Source organism: Dreissena polymorpha, chromosome 16 (genome assembly GCF_020536995.1).
Source record: "Dreissena polymorpha isolate Duluth1 chromosome 16, UMN_Dpol_1.0, whole genome shotgun sequence".
Taxonomy (NCBI): domain Eukaryota; kingdom Metazoa; phylum Mollusca; class Bivalvia; order Myida; family Dreissenidae; genus Dreissena; species Dreissena polymorpha.
The window spans coordinates 40,923,706-40,938,186 of NC_068370.1; the positions used below are offsets into that span (position 1 = coordinate 40,923,706).

The following is a 14,481-nucleotide window of genomic DNA, read 5'->3' on the forward strand; positions in this document are numbered from 1 at the left end:
CCGAAGGTGGATATCCTTGCAAGCTTGCTGTATCCAAAGTATCCTCAAGATTGGTCTATACAAACTTAGTTTATTCACCAAATATTATCTGCTTGACGCCATACTCTAACCTACAATAATCAGGAGTTGAAATTTGTAAGCCTTGTTAACAGCAGCAACAACAGCAGACAACATCAAAAGCAACATACAATGATTCCTAGATTTAGATTTAAAACATGCGATATATAACACAGAAAAAAATGCTTATATTGTTGGCCTGGGGCGAAGCCCTAAGGCCATAGTAATGATACAAATTTCTGAGACAGGCAGAATTGGCTGGCTGCCAAAACATCCACGAATGAATGAATTCCCAAAAGTCCGATTTACCGCTTGGTGGTCATTCATGCGCAATCAAAGAAGAGGGACCTATACAAACAAATAGGTCCCTGCAAAGAAGTTCTTCGCAGATATCAATAAACCGCATTGTAAATACAGAACATCACTATATACAATGACAGTGTCATAAAACGTGTAAAAAAATATTATTGAAGCAAAATTGCTAATCATTGGGTAGGACATAGTTTTTATTATTGTTTGCATATTCATGCGAGAATAAGTTCCTCACTTGACGGTCTAGGCCGAAAATATACGAGTGTCTACGGAGACAGTAAGAAGAATGTTTTCTGATACATTTTTTAAGGTATTAGCACTCTAATGAACTTCGTGCAATATCGCCTTCTTTCGTACTTATCTGTCACTCCGAACTTTATCCGGTAATGTGCGTAAAACTACGAATATTCTATAAAAACGCTAAGAAATACTAAATGTAGGATCCGCAAGCTAAATACAATGACAACAAATATGGCCGACATTGTTACTGACAGATTGGGTCGTTTAAAGAAAAAGCAATTTGCTATATTGAAAGAGAAAGAGTAATAAAAGTGTTATTATTGCTCATATTAATGTGCCTGGAGTAAATGATAAACGTCAACTTATGCATGGCAGTGTTGATATTTATAAAGAAAACGATTCATGTAAATACGAATGTCAAACGCTTGAAAAGTTTGACCACTGTCAAGAATAATGTTAAGAACTCGTGTCACTTACAAAATTTAATATTGTTAGTGAGCAGTAAAAGGGGATAAAGTGGATTTATGCTTGTGTGATGACTGTAGCCATGTGAACGGGTTATCGTACGGCAAAACCCATCACTTAAAGAAGAGTCTTCAACTTTTCAAGAAAGGAATGCTTTGTTTTGCTATCAACACAAAGCTCGGAACAGGAAGGTACATGGATTATGCAATATTGTTTTTCAAGTATAACAGTTTCATTATTCATAATTGGAGTAAGGTAGATTTTGTAGGAAAAGTGCTCCCTGTCAGTGATTTTTACTACATAATCAGGCTCATATTTGCTTTCATTTTAATAAGGAAAATATGCCATGTAAGGAAAAAGTTGTGTTGTAAATGCATGGAAATCAAGGACAGCATATTTGATTTTTATGACCAAGTAATGACGTTTTCCTCAAACAAACAACAAAAAAGTATATTATGTCCCAAATACTAAAATTACTATTCTGAAAATGATATGCCAATGACTGCTACTTGTGTGAACACGTAAATTATGTATTATGGTTATCCAAATTAAAATGCTGCATTTATTATCTTTTCAGCAATGATCAACAACATTGTTGGTCCGGGAACGGTTAATTACTTTTTGTCAACACTGTATGTTCCAATGATCAATTGAACTTAACGAAAATGGAAACATATGCGGGAAGGACCATTCATCAAGTTTCAACTATCTCCTTTATAGCAGACAGGCGTATAAGATGGAAACGAAGTAGGTATTTCACGGATTTATGTGATTGTTAATGTAAAACCAATGATTTAAGTGTAGCGCGAGCCGCCGACCTCCATGAGACCGCCACCGAGCGCTGTGTGCACGACCTCAAACACACTCAACTATTTCGATGAGCACTATAAAAATTATAATTTTCCTCAGGCTGCCTGCCTTTTGATTTGGAACTTAAAATAATCGAATCGCTAAGAATATTTACAATGCGACCACAGAAGGGACCCTCCGGTTTTCGTGAAGCTACTGGCTACCGCCTCCGTGAAGCTACTGTCTTCCGCGAAGCCACTGGCTCTTTGTCACCCCAAGGCCTTAGGTGAAGCTTCCGTCACTACCTTGTACGACGTCCGTAGTCTCCAACACTCTGAAAACCCTCTAACCATACAACAGGAACTCAGAAGCCAAGGCAGCACCGTTCAAGGTCAACGTAAACACCCAAATGCTTCAGAGCACTGTTCTTTTAGAGTAACGTCCCTTTTCTTCAGATGTTGATTCGCTCGCATACACAGGAGAACTCTCCAACTTGCCGATCTGCGCGTCTTTATATACTGGCGAACAGAGCGCCACCTAGCCAACGGAAAGGCACGATCAGGAAACTACTGACGTTTCCGAATTCCCTCCGCACTCTACAGAGATTACCGATCAGCATTTCTCCTTCACTAACACAGAAACAAGCCGAATACATACGCAGGATTTTACTAGAAACATTCCTTAAATATCAAATACTCTTCAAATGCTTAATACATTTTTTAGCCATACAATTAACTTACTTTATGAAGAACAAGTTACAATTTCATATTGTTTACCTGACAAATTTAAAACTAAGGGAGGTAATTATAATGCAGCAGTAAAGAAACGCAAAGCATCTATTTCAACCACGAATCCTTTCGTTATATAAGTAATAAATAAAATGTAACGTTTATAGTCAGTTTCATATCCAGTATGGATAATACATGTATTTGGTATTAACATTTGGATGAAGAATGTATATATGTGGTGTTTACACTAACTTATTAATCCAGTTTAAAAGGGTGTATCATATAAAATACTAGTAATGACATGCTATGTCGTGAATGTCTGAATAAATAAAAACGATGACGCATATCATAATGGATTATGTCACACTTCTCATTAAACACTAATATCAGTTCTTACTCCTATACAAGTGCTTGTGTATTTGAATTCTGTATATGATTGTTTTGTTAAATAACATGAAGAAAATGTTGTCAATTTATAGAAACAACTGTTAGAAGGCTTATTGAAGCCAAATAAATAAGAAAAGAACAAATATTTTTATTTTAATAAATAAAAATGGTTAAAATTATTCATACGCAATTTGCAATTATGCATAATTTTCTTCGACTGAAACTTATTGAAGTTCTTATGAACCTGCCTGAATATAACTACATGTACTAGTCAAATATCAACTGCAAAGGAACAATGGTGTTATCTTCTCAGTGATACAGTGTATGCTGATTACCTGTGCAGGAGAAAAATGAAACCAGACAGATTATGGACTCAAATTCAACCCAGAAAAAAGCTAGGAACTTGCAGTCACTGAGTGTTCTTGTTTACAGTCATGTGTTCAATGCTGCAACAACATAAATAGTATAGCTGGCTCTGGACTCAACCTTATGCATCTTAAAATGATCTTTGAACGCGATGGTCTCAAGAACATTTTCATAATGAATAACTCTGACGGTCAGCCCAGGGTCACCAATGCCAAGCGTCTTTCGGAGACACTTATTCCAACCTGTTGAAGTTCTTCAAAGAACTACCATGACAATCATGTATTTGTTTTGTTTGTCATAATAAGTTTAATGCTTAATATCACTAGTATCACTAGTCATTGATAAATTGATAAATCTATTTTCTTTAAACGTGTTTGATTGAATGATTAAATGTGCATTGTTACTTAATTATTAATGTTCTTATTTCCCTGTAACATTGATAAGTCTTATTTATAGAAGAACGCAGTTCACGTGCAATTTCATACTATGTTAGCAAATCTTACTGCACTGAGTAGGTTCCATCTCACACATGATATATGAGAAGTATGTATGTTTATATGTTTATGAGTTTATTATAGGCTTTTCATCTGTTTTTATCTATTTATAATAATTTTTGAACATTTAGCTCATCTTTATGTTCACATATAAAAATCTCAAATTCAGTATGGCGTTTCTGGAAAAGGGGGGTAACCTTTATTGTAAAGCGGGAACTTTTCGTTTTCACTGGTGACCCCCATTTTTAGCTCGACTATTATATATGAAATATATATAGTGGAGCTATCCTACTCACCCCGGCGTCGGCGTGAGCGTGCAAATGTTAAAGTTTGCGTACCACCCCAAATATGTCCTATGTGCCTTGACATATTGCTTAAATATTTTGCATACTTCTTTACCAACATGACCCAACCTATAAACGAAAGCAGACAACTGTATCAAGCATTTTGTAAGAATAATGGCCCTTTGTTCACTTAGAATATGCATATTATTAATGTTAAAGTTTGCGTACCACCACAAATATTTACTATGTCCCTTGACATATTGCTTTAATATTTTGCATACTTCTTTACCAATATCACCCCAACCTTTAAACAAGAGCAGACAACTGTATCAAGCATTTTGTATGAATTATGGCCCTTTTTTACTTAGAATATGCATATTATTAATGTTAAAGTTTGCGTACCACCCCAAATATTCCCTATGTCCCTTGGCATATTGCTTTAATATTTTGCATACTTCTTTACCAACATGACCCCAACCTTTAAACAAGAGCAGACAACTGTATCAAGCACTTTGTAAGACTTATGGCCTTTTTTCACTTAGAATATGCATATTATTGATAAATCTATGTTAAAGTTTGCGTACCACCTCAAATATTTTCAATGTCCCTTGATCTATTGCTTTCATATTTTGCAAACTTCTTTACCAACATGACCCCAATCTATAAACAAGAGCAGACAACTGTATCAAGCATTTTGTAAGAATTATGGCCCTTTTTCCATTTAGAATATGCATATTCTTGATAAATCTAAGTTAAAGTTTGCGTACTACCTCAAATATTTTCAATATCCCTTGACATATTGCTTTCATATTTTGCAAACTTTTTTACCAACATGACCCCAATCTATTACCAAGAGCAGACAACTGTATCAAGCATTTTTTTGTCTCAGTAACTGAATATTTTCTTAAATGTTGTGTTTAGATCCACTTGACTTCTAAAGTATCAAAACTATTGCTTTCAAACTTCAAATATTTTCTTACTACCATGAGGGTACTGTACCTGGCAAGTTAAATTTGTCCTTGACCTTTGAATGACCTTGACTCTCAATGTCACAATAATAACTTTTTGTTAAATTGCCAAAACTTCTTTATGTATGATAAGATTTTATTCATAATTTGACAATACAACACTTACCTGAATACCACAATGGAATCCACCCAAACAAAACAATACCCCACGCCCCAACCCAGAATCCCTGCACCCCCCCCCCCCGCCCCCCCCCCCTTCAAAAAAAAGATGTTTTTGTTCCTTTTTTATTTTTGAAAGATTGTCTAATAAATGACCACACCCCACATTATATCCCCGCTAACCCCCCCCCCTACCCAACCCAAAAAGGAATATTTTTTTCTTTGAAACATGGTTAAAAAAAACACGAATATTTATTTACTTTATTTTTGTAGGACCGTCCAAACATCCCACCCAAGCTATTGCTATCAAACTTGAAAAAAAATCTTATTAGTTTGTTTTATGTCTTTACAAATGTTCAATAGATTGTTGAAAATAAACCTGAACTATGACCTTGACCTTATTGAATAATTTGAACAATGTCCCGATGATGGCTTATGTTATACTGTCAAGCACTCGAATAGTCGAGCGCGCTGTCCTCTGACAGCTCTTGTTTTCTTTATTTTTCATTCAAGCATACAATGTAGATGATTTCTATGTTCGAAGATTGTAATTTCCTTTTGCCATGTTTTTTTTACAATTTATTTAAAAAAAGGCTCGTGACTAGAGATTGCATTTTTTTCTCGTTTTCGAAGGATGATGACATCACTTGTTTGTTAATTATTTGTATATATTATATATTATCTATTAATACATTCTAAAAAGGGCTGTTTGTTCAACATTTGGATGAATGAGACTGAATTTTGTAAATAAATGGTTCATAAAAAATGGAGAAAAAAAATTGGGGGGTTCAAAACTGAAAATGTCAACAACAAAAAATTGTACGGTGAATTGTATTGAAACTTTAATGATCAATGCAGAATACCACAATACTTAGAAATATGCGAAGAAAGAAGAGAAAATCAACATGTCAACACCCTCAATCTGCGCAGAAAGCGTTAAATTTTTCATACAATTTTCTTTTCTTTCATTTTTATGAATGCCGTTAGAGTCCCGGTATAGCTACGGTAAATAAGAAAACCGGCGCTCTGCCGGAATGCCACCGGCATTCACCGAGGCTCAACCGGGGCATTACCGGCGACGACCGGGGTGAAACCGGGGCGTTGCCGTAGCTCTGCCGGGGTCTGATGCCGGTATAGACACGGTGAGTGCCGGCGGTGTAACGGTATACCGGGGCTCTGCCGGGACGCTGCCGGCTTTCACCGGGGCACTACCGGTGACAACCGGGACTATGCCGGGACGCTGCCGGCTTTCACCGGGGCACTACCGGCGACAACCGGGGCTCTGCCGGGGCTTGACCGGAATAAACCGTAGCCAGTCCGGGTTGACCGGGACTCTGCCGGGTTGTTGACCGGCTTCAACCGGGCGGCACCTGGAAATAGTGTGACTGCGTTAATTCATCCCGGTCCTCGCCGGTCGACCGGCGTTAGCAAACCGGGATGGACCGGGGCTCTACCGGCAAAAGTCAGACTAGGGCTTAAGTGGATTTTCTTTTGTATACACATTACAAAAGAAGTATGAGTGTTTTCCTGATCTGTTAATTATGTAATAAAAAACTATTTTAGGCTGTTGAAAGGCCATTATTTGACGCCAACAATAACAGTTTTTTTGCGGCCATGTTGTTGTTGTATAGACCAGTTGAATGTTATTGTTTACATTCCGGATTTTCTGCGTATGCGCTCTCACTGGTTGGCAAAAACACTGGTTACAGTAACGTAAAACATCTATAAAGGGCTCTTGTTTAGTCAATAAATGTGTAATAAGACCGAAATAAACATTAAAACTCTTAAAATATAGTGCAAATATATCATATTTAGTACCAAATAGATGTATATACACATAGTGTTATTTTTCATCAGCGATCGATAGTGTCAGAGGTGCATTTTATATAAAACAAAGCCCTAAAAAGCGTAAAACATTACAATTTTTAAAATATTGTGGTGATTTTCTTTTACATTAAATGACAATATTAATACAATTTATCATGCAAACGAAAAAAACCTACATATTATGCAAATTGAACAAAAAATTGTCTTTGCATGTATATTGAAATCTCTTAACTATTAATGGGGAGTGATACAAATATAGCATTTTATGATAAATGCATATATTTAATTTATTTAACGCAATTACGTTTTACCCTATTGTGATTGCTTTTGTTCATGATGGTGTTTCTTACACTGCAGTGGCCTCATGTACAAGCTTTACACGTAATAGTTGAGTTTAATTTTGCCGGTACCCGTTAAATACCTTACTTGCGTAGCAGTAAAATTGCACAATATTTTAAATGTATAGTTGTTAAATAATGTATTATTATGATTAAAATGCCTAATATATATATATATAGTTTCTGTTAATCCATTTCCGACAAATGTCTTCATTTTTAAAATGTTAAAATAGTTTATTGAAGTAACTGTTCAGTATTACAGCTTTAAAATTTGGCTTAAATGACTGCATGCTCAATATACCAAGAGATGACATGGAGGTAGCGTAACTTGTGTTTAATGACCAGACACTCGTCTGCCTCATGTGGTTTTTTCAGGGACCCAAGTTTAGGTCCCTGGGTTTTACTTTATGACACCATGTTTTCTTTGAAATTGTCTGGACAGTATCCGATCATAACGAGATAATCGGTTTGTGATGAACAGAGGTGCAATTAAACGACGGGATATAAAAGCTGCAACTAAGAGTGTCAAAATTAGTGTGGACGATTAAATAAAACAATTATATTAGTCAAGAGAATTTATTTAATGTGTAACAAGGTAAGTTTTTTCAGACATATAAAGGTTCAAATCAGTTACCCTATGTTGCGTACAGAAAAAATACCTATTGGTTGTTTGTTTGCATCCTTATTTGTTAACGTTCATTAAATTTAATTTATTCTGAAAAAAAATCAATTTCTAAGATTTTTTTAAACTAAAAATGGTCGCGAAGAAGAGCCAAGTAGAGAGATTTTTGTGGTTACCACATATCGTTCCGAGTTTGTTGTGAGTAAAAACGAATAATAACAACAATATAATTAACCGTTCCAAAGATGCATTCCCTTGCATGTTAATGTTTTATATAGACATAATTAGTAAAATTATATTTGATATGTGCATGATTATCATTAGAAACGATGATTTTGTCAACCTTCTCTATATGCGCTTATATGAATTCCACCTCTTTTTGCCAATCAGTGGACGGAGTCTAAACTTTGCAGGTGCGCGTGACGTCACTCGTCAACTTATCTATATCTTCACCGCCTATGTAGACGAACCTCTACCAGATATGTAGAGTTGAACAAAAGGTTATCGTTCCCACAACCAGTATCGTGTTGTCCTCCACCGTCTATGTACACTGTAGTATATACACACCTATTGTCTTTTCTTGCAGTCTCTGAGCTTCTGCACTCAACCGCTAGGGTCAATCCGTATAAATTTGGACAAAGGGAGAAATTTAGACAAAACATCCTCAATGCATTTTACGTCACACTAAACCTAGCCCCAGGCCTTCAGCGCCTACAGCGCTTTGATTCTTATACAGCGTTTAGTACACGAAGCAACACTCGTTATCTTCGCAATTGAAATGATGCATTACATTACTGATTACATAAAGCTGCCCTCGTAAGTGTTATAGGCACATGCTGTTGGCTCGTGTCTTATCACTTGTCCTTGATAAAAAGCGTGTACCACATTATTCTCAATGCGCTCAGTTTGCTCTCTGATCTAAACAAATTTTTGTTTAATGAAAAATATGGCCCAACTGTTTTGGATCATATTTCTATACTTTTGTCAGTACAGTTTTATCAAAGGATTCCTGCTTCCAAACGAATTCCGTAACGTTGTTGATATACTTGAAACTAACAACGGTGGTCAGTTTGGAACATGGAGGGATGATCAGTATTGCGCGAGATCAACGTATGCGGTTGGTTATAGAATAAAGATAACATTATTAATATGCTGAATTAATTAATAGGCAAGTTTCATGCCTAACGAATGTATTGTGTTATTATGATTGTTTGCCCTACTTTTCTAGGTTTATTTACAGAATTACGCTGTTCCATACTTCCTCGGCTGAGATCTTTGCTACGTCGGCTTAATTTGCCTAACACCATTTACTTTATATGTCTGCTAGACCAGATACAAAATTATCCTGTTAACTGAATTCCCAGTAGTGGAGCTTGTTTCGGATTTGTTCACTTCGGTCCAATTATCACAACGCAGCACACAACTTGTGTTCTTTTTAATTGATTTATACTTTATTTAATTATATTTGTATTAAAACTTTACATCAAGTAACATCGGTTTTCTTCCAAATACTATAGCAAGTTCCTTTCAAGGTTCAATCAAGTCAGGGAAGCGATGACGATACAGCTCTCAATGGCATAACTTTGGTATGTGCAACTGTCAATGGTTCTTTCGGTGGCGACATCACCTCTGGTATTGGAGAGTTCGGTTCATGGCATACTCCTGCGTACTGTCCACACGATGATCCACATGGCGTCGAAGTCATGGTTCAATTCCGGTTGAAAGTTGAACCAGACATGGTAAGTTCATAAAACATATGCCTGCACTAGCCGTATATGGTAAAAACTGGGGTATTTTATGGCGTGTATGTTTCTGTTACAGTTATTTATTGAAAGCAAACACGTATGCTAAGATTTCAGTTAACACGGGGGGTTGCAAATGGTCAACTTTTTTAAAATATAAATATGATTTTTTTGGTATTTTGCTAAGCATGCTCTAGACGCAAAAGTATAAACCTGGTTTATATTGATGTATTTTTAAGTTACTTTCTACAACTTTATTTGCCCCAAAAGGGAGGCGATGATGACACGTCCGCAAACGATATCGAGTTCCAATGCTGGGACTTACACGCCAGACTCCATACTGTACCCACAGTGAGCAACGTCAACGATCAGGGAGGTCAACTAGCAGGAGACACTGTACACGCCCCGGGAGGCCTAGCCAACGGTAACTGGGCCTCAAGCAATAGGTGTCCGGTGAACTCCGCCATCTGTGGCATTCAAACAAGGGTGGAGACCTTTCTTTCCGACAGAGGCGATGACTCCGCTCTGAATGACGTTAAATTCTTTTGTTGTCAGGATTAGAACAATCTACTTTGATGTAGAATACGTACCAAACTTTACAGAAGTTTTCTTATTAAAAATAATAAAGCACCTTACTAATGATTTAAACATACTATTTACTAAAATGCATTTAATAACTGAATAAATCATGATAATGCAATAACTTGACCTTAAACACGTATATTGTGGTCATCAAGGACTAGTTTCGGATTGACTTCGTGAGTAAATTTTGAATTGGTGATTTTCTATGAAGAATAGGCAGGAGAGACTGTTTTAGTACTATTTTTAAACTGTTTAATGTACATATAAATGTAAGTATCATGTACCAGTATCAAAGACATGTGTTAAAGATGTGAGGGTATTTGGGGGAAAAAATAGATCTCTTTTGAAACTCCCTCTTGCAAAATAGACTGGTTTCATTTAGTAATACTTGATTTCTCAAATTAATATTAATGAAGCCTGTAAGATGCACAGATCAATGTGGAATTATATTGATAACAGTCAACATAGGACAGGTGTATATTATTATCAGTGTACCAGGGATTTACGGAATGTGATATTCTGCATCAAATACGCATTAATTGCGAGTCAGCATTCGTCCGATTTTCAAATTCTCGTCATGGCGACACAATCTTTATAAAGTACAAGATAGACAACTCCACTACGGTGTATTTTACAACGCTGTACAAGTTGTCTTTCGTTTTTAAGTGTTGGCCAATATTAGGCTCGCTCGCTTTCTCTTGTAAGGTACATGAAGAATACTTGAACAATTATCGAATAGATGAAATGCATTTGCGCTGTTAGCAATATTAGGTGATACGAAGAACAGCCAATCGAGATTAAATTGTGTTTTTTTTATAAACAGAAACCTGAAATTATCGATCTGAGTCCTGCATGGTTACCTAATGTCTGTAAAAACCCTCAATTTAGGCAAGAATGAATAATGATAAATAAAACTTATTATTTATTGAAATGCAACCATTTGTCTTTACAACTGAATATTTAGTATACAATCAACTAATATTTAAGGTGAGGAGGTCTGTTTGATGTTGTAGGGTTTTAAATTGTGAAAGATGCGTCAGCGTAAAGCGTACAAACTTTCGCCATCGCTACCACCGTGAAGAGTTTGGGGAAACAGATGAGTTGGGCTAAATTCCTACTACACTGACACTGAACTGTTTAAAGCCACACCTTGAAATTAAAGTAAATTTAAGTATAAATAAGAAACATATTTTATCTATGCCAATTAGAATAGATCTGGCGGTCGCAAGGTAGAAATACGTTTTTTTTTGCGCTTTAAAACTTAAAAATAATCGCGTTTGTTGAAATGGGCGTATACGTCTAGAAATCTTACTTTAAAAAAGTAGTTTTAAAAGCGGTACCGTTTGAAAAATAATAAATTACTTGCTAACTAGGCTATAGATTTAATTTTATCTACTTTAAAAAAGTAGTTTTAAAAGCGGTACCGTTTGAAAAATAATAAATTACTCGCTAACTAGGCTATAGATTTATGCCAATTAAAATATATCTGGTGGTAACAAGGTAGAAGTCTTTTTTTGCTCTTTTAAACTTAAAATTAATCGCGTTTGTCGAAATGGACGTATACGTATAGAAATCCTACTTTCGGTTTTAAAATTATAATAAAAATAACTTGCAAACTAGGCTATAGATTTAATTGTATCAATGCCAATTAGAATCTATCTGGTGATTACAAGGTAGAAATCCGTCATTTTTGCGCTTTAAAACTTAAAAATAATCGCGTTTGTCGAAATGGACGTATACCGTAGCTCGAACGGAGCCCATACAGACACCGGGAGAGCTACGTTAACGCCCCGGTTGTCGCCGGTGAATGCCGGTAGAGTCCCTGTATAGCGACGGTAAATCGGTTAACCGGCGCTCTGCTGGGACTCCACCGGCATGCACAAGGGCTCCGCCTGGGTATTATCGGCGACATCCCGTGTTAAACCTGGGCGTCGCCGTAGCTCTGGTGGTGTCTTATGCCGGTATAGTCCCGGTGAGTGCCGCTGGAGTTACAGTATAACGTGCCTCTGCCAGGAAGCTGCCGGCTTTCCCCGGGGCTCCACCTGGGCATTACCGGCGCAAACGTTGGCTCTGCCGGGGCTTCAACGGAATAAACCGTAGCTAGTCCGGGGTTGACCGGGACTCTGTCGGATTGTTGACCGGCTTCAACCGGGTCGGCACCGGATAATAGTGTTACCGCGTTAAAACATTTATACGCATCATCCCGGTTTTCGCCGGTCGACCTGCGTTAGCAAACCGGGATGGACCGGGTCGCTACCGGCAAAAGTGAGACTTGGGCTTAAAGTTACCTTAAAAGCAATCTCACGCTGAAAGATAAGATAGAAATATACAACCAAGATTTGTGATTGGTATTTTATAAACCTTATTGCGACTTCTTCCGACGATAATGTGAATGTAAAAACTATTTGATGTTATTTCTCTAAAAATGTTTAATAAAGCCAGTTCTGGATTTCTGGTCTGTATCTTACCATTGAATAGTTGAACAATCAAATTGTAATGTACTCTCTTTTCCTGCTATTTAATTTGAATTCTGATATCAGCATATGACTCATTTACACTTAACAATTTTTTATAATTCTGGGTCAATTATGAGGTTTGGAGCTCCTTAAAACTGACTTAATTAAGTGCTTGTGCATTGACCATCGTTTCGTTTATGGTTGTGCGTGTGTTGTGTACGTGTGTGTCCTGTTAATTGCATTTGTCATGTGTTTCACTGTGCGTTTGAGAGGTAGGTAGTCTACATCGGCAAACAAACAAATAAATAAAAACAAATACCCGTGTATTCGCAGGAAATACAACAGTCCAATTGTCATCAATACGTTCGTATATATATGGAACTGTTCTTAATATCCATTTTTGCCGCGTATTAAAACATGCTGACGACGCGACGCTATGTATCATAAAATTCTTTAAAACATTGTTTTAAGGTTACGAAACGCTGAACATCCATCATCAATTATTAACATCAAATAAATGGCCAATAAGTTACGGTTTTGCTAACTTTAGAATTGGGTAAAGAAGATATTTGAAAGTTGTTTACCACAGTGATTAATATGTTCTTCAATTAATTATGAAATACCATGTTCTCGCTCAAGTTGTTATTCTCTTAGGGTGTCATGTAAAACTCACTTTTCATTTCAATCAAACTAAGTGACCCGGCTACTGTGCCCTGGGCATGGTATATATAATAGTTAGGCGTGCTCAAGAAATAAATAGATGGTTGTATAAAAACTATATCTTTCTTAATATTATTGTTGTATGTTCAGTTGAAGGGTTTTTAACCTAGCCGGCGAGTCAGTTGTAAATTTCTAGAGTTGCGTATCATTCTTTGAACTTATGCAGTTGAACTGACCATACGTTTTTAGCTCTTGCAAACTTTCAAGCAATTTTGTTATACAGAGAATCGAAAAATATACGTCCTATTAATAAAGCGAGTAGACCTAATTACTGAGGCGTTTTATTACGACAAATTTCCAAAAAAAAATTATGTTTGAATTTGTGATATTTTAATATTGACTACAATGAAAGCAGCGCCGTGTCTTCTTTGCTTCGTCGTCTTCATGTGCGAGTGCCACGTGATCAGCAGCTACAAGAGCGGGGCGCCACCCAGTGCGTGCGTGGATATGTTCCCCGAGGGCCATCGCGTGGACTCCCAGAACAGGACACCCCCCTACGTCATCCTTGTGTCTTCTACAGTATACCAGAATGAGTGGGAGCTGATAACAGGTAACGATCTCTATTAGAACAGACGCTTAAACAACGTTGATGTTTTCTATAATATGACTTTTTTCACGGATGAATTAAGTAATTGCGTTAAATGATACGTGCAATAACAAATTAAAATAACGCGGGCCCGTATACACCAACCAATTCCAAGTCTTAAGAAAAAAAAGAATAATTTTAAAATTGTAATGTTATAACAATTCAGTTAAAAATGACACGGAATTTACCCCCCCCCCCCTCCCCCCAATTTACAGTTTTCCATTAATAACATATCATTTATGATTTAAACAACATTAGAAGCCTTTATATATTCATAAGCTGAACATATTTGTCTTGGTCGTAAGTCTATTGTTAATTATTAAGTCTACGAATGGGTTGGTAGACAATTTTAAACAATT

The 14,481-nt window shown here is 36.5% G+C and overlaps 1 protein-coding gene across 4 annotated transcripts in view; it reads left to right on the top strand.

The window, feature by feature from the left end:
• LOC127861982 (vitelline membrane outer layer protein 1-like) overlaps positions 1 to 14,481 on the top strand; it is a 162,371-nt gene that overhangs the window by 141,274 nt on the left and 6,616 nt on the right. For 2 of the 4 annotated variants that reach the window (XM_052400806.1, XM_052400810.1), the window contains one exon: positions 10,049 to 14,086. In XM_052400806.1, coding sequence (XP_052256766.1) covers positions 13,882 to 14,086 — 205 coding nt within the window. In that variant the 5' untranslated portion in view covers positions 10,049 to 13,881. Of the gene's footprint in view, positions 1 to 8,835; positions 9,154 to 9,568; positions 9,776 to 10,048; positions 14,087 to 14,481 lie in introns of those variants that run through there. The other 2 variants (XM_052400809.1, XM_052400808.1) reach the window with 2 other exon arrangements.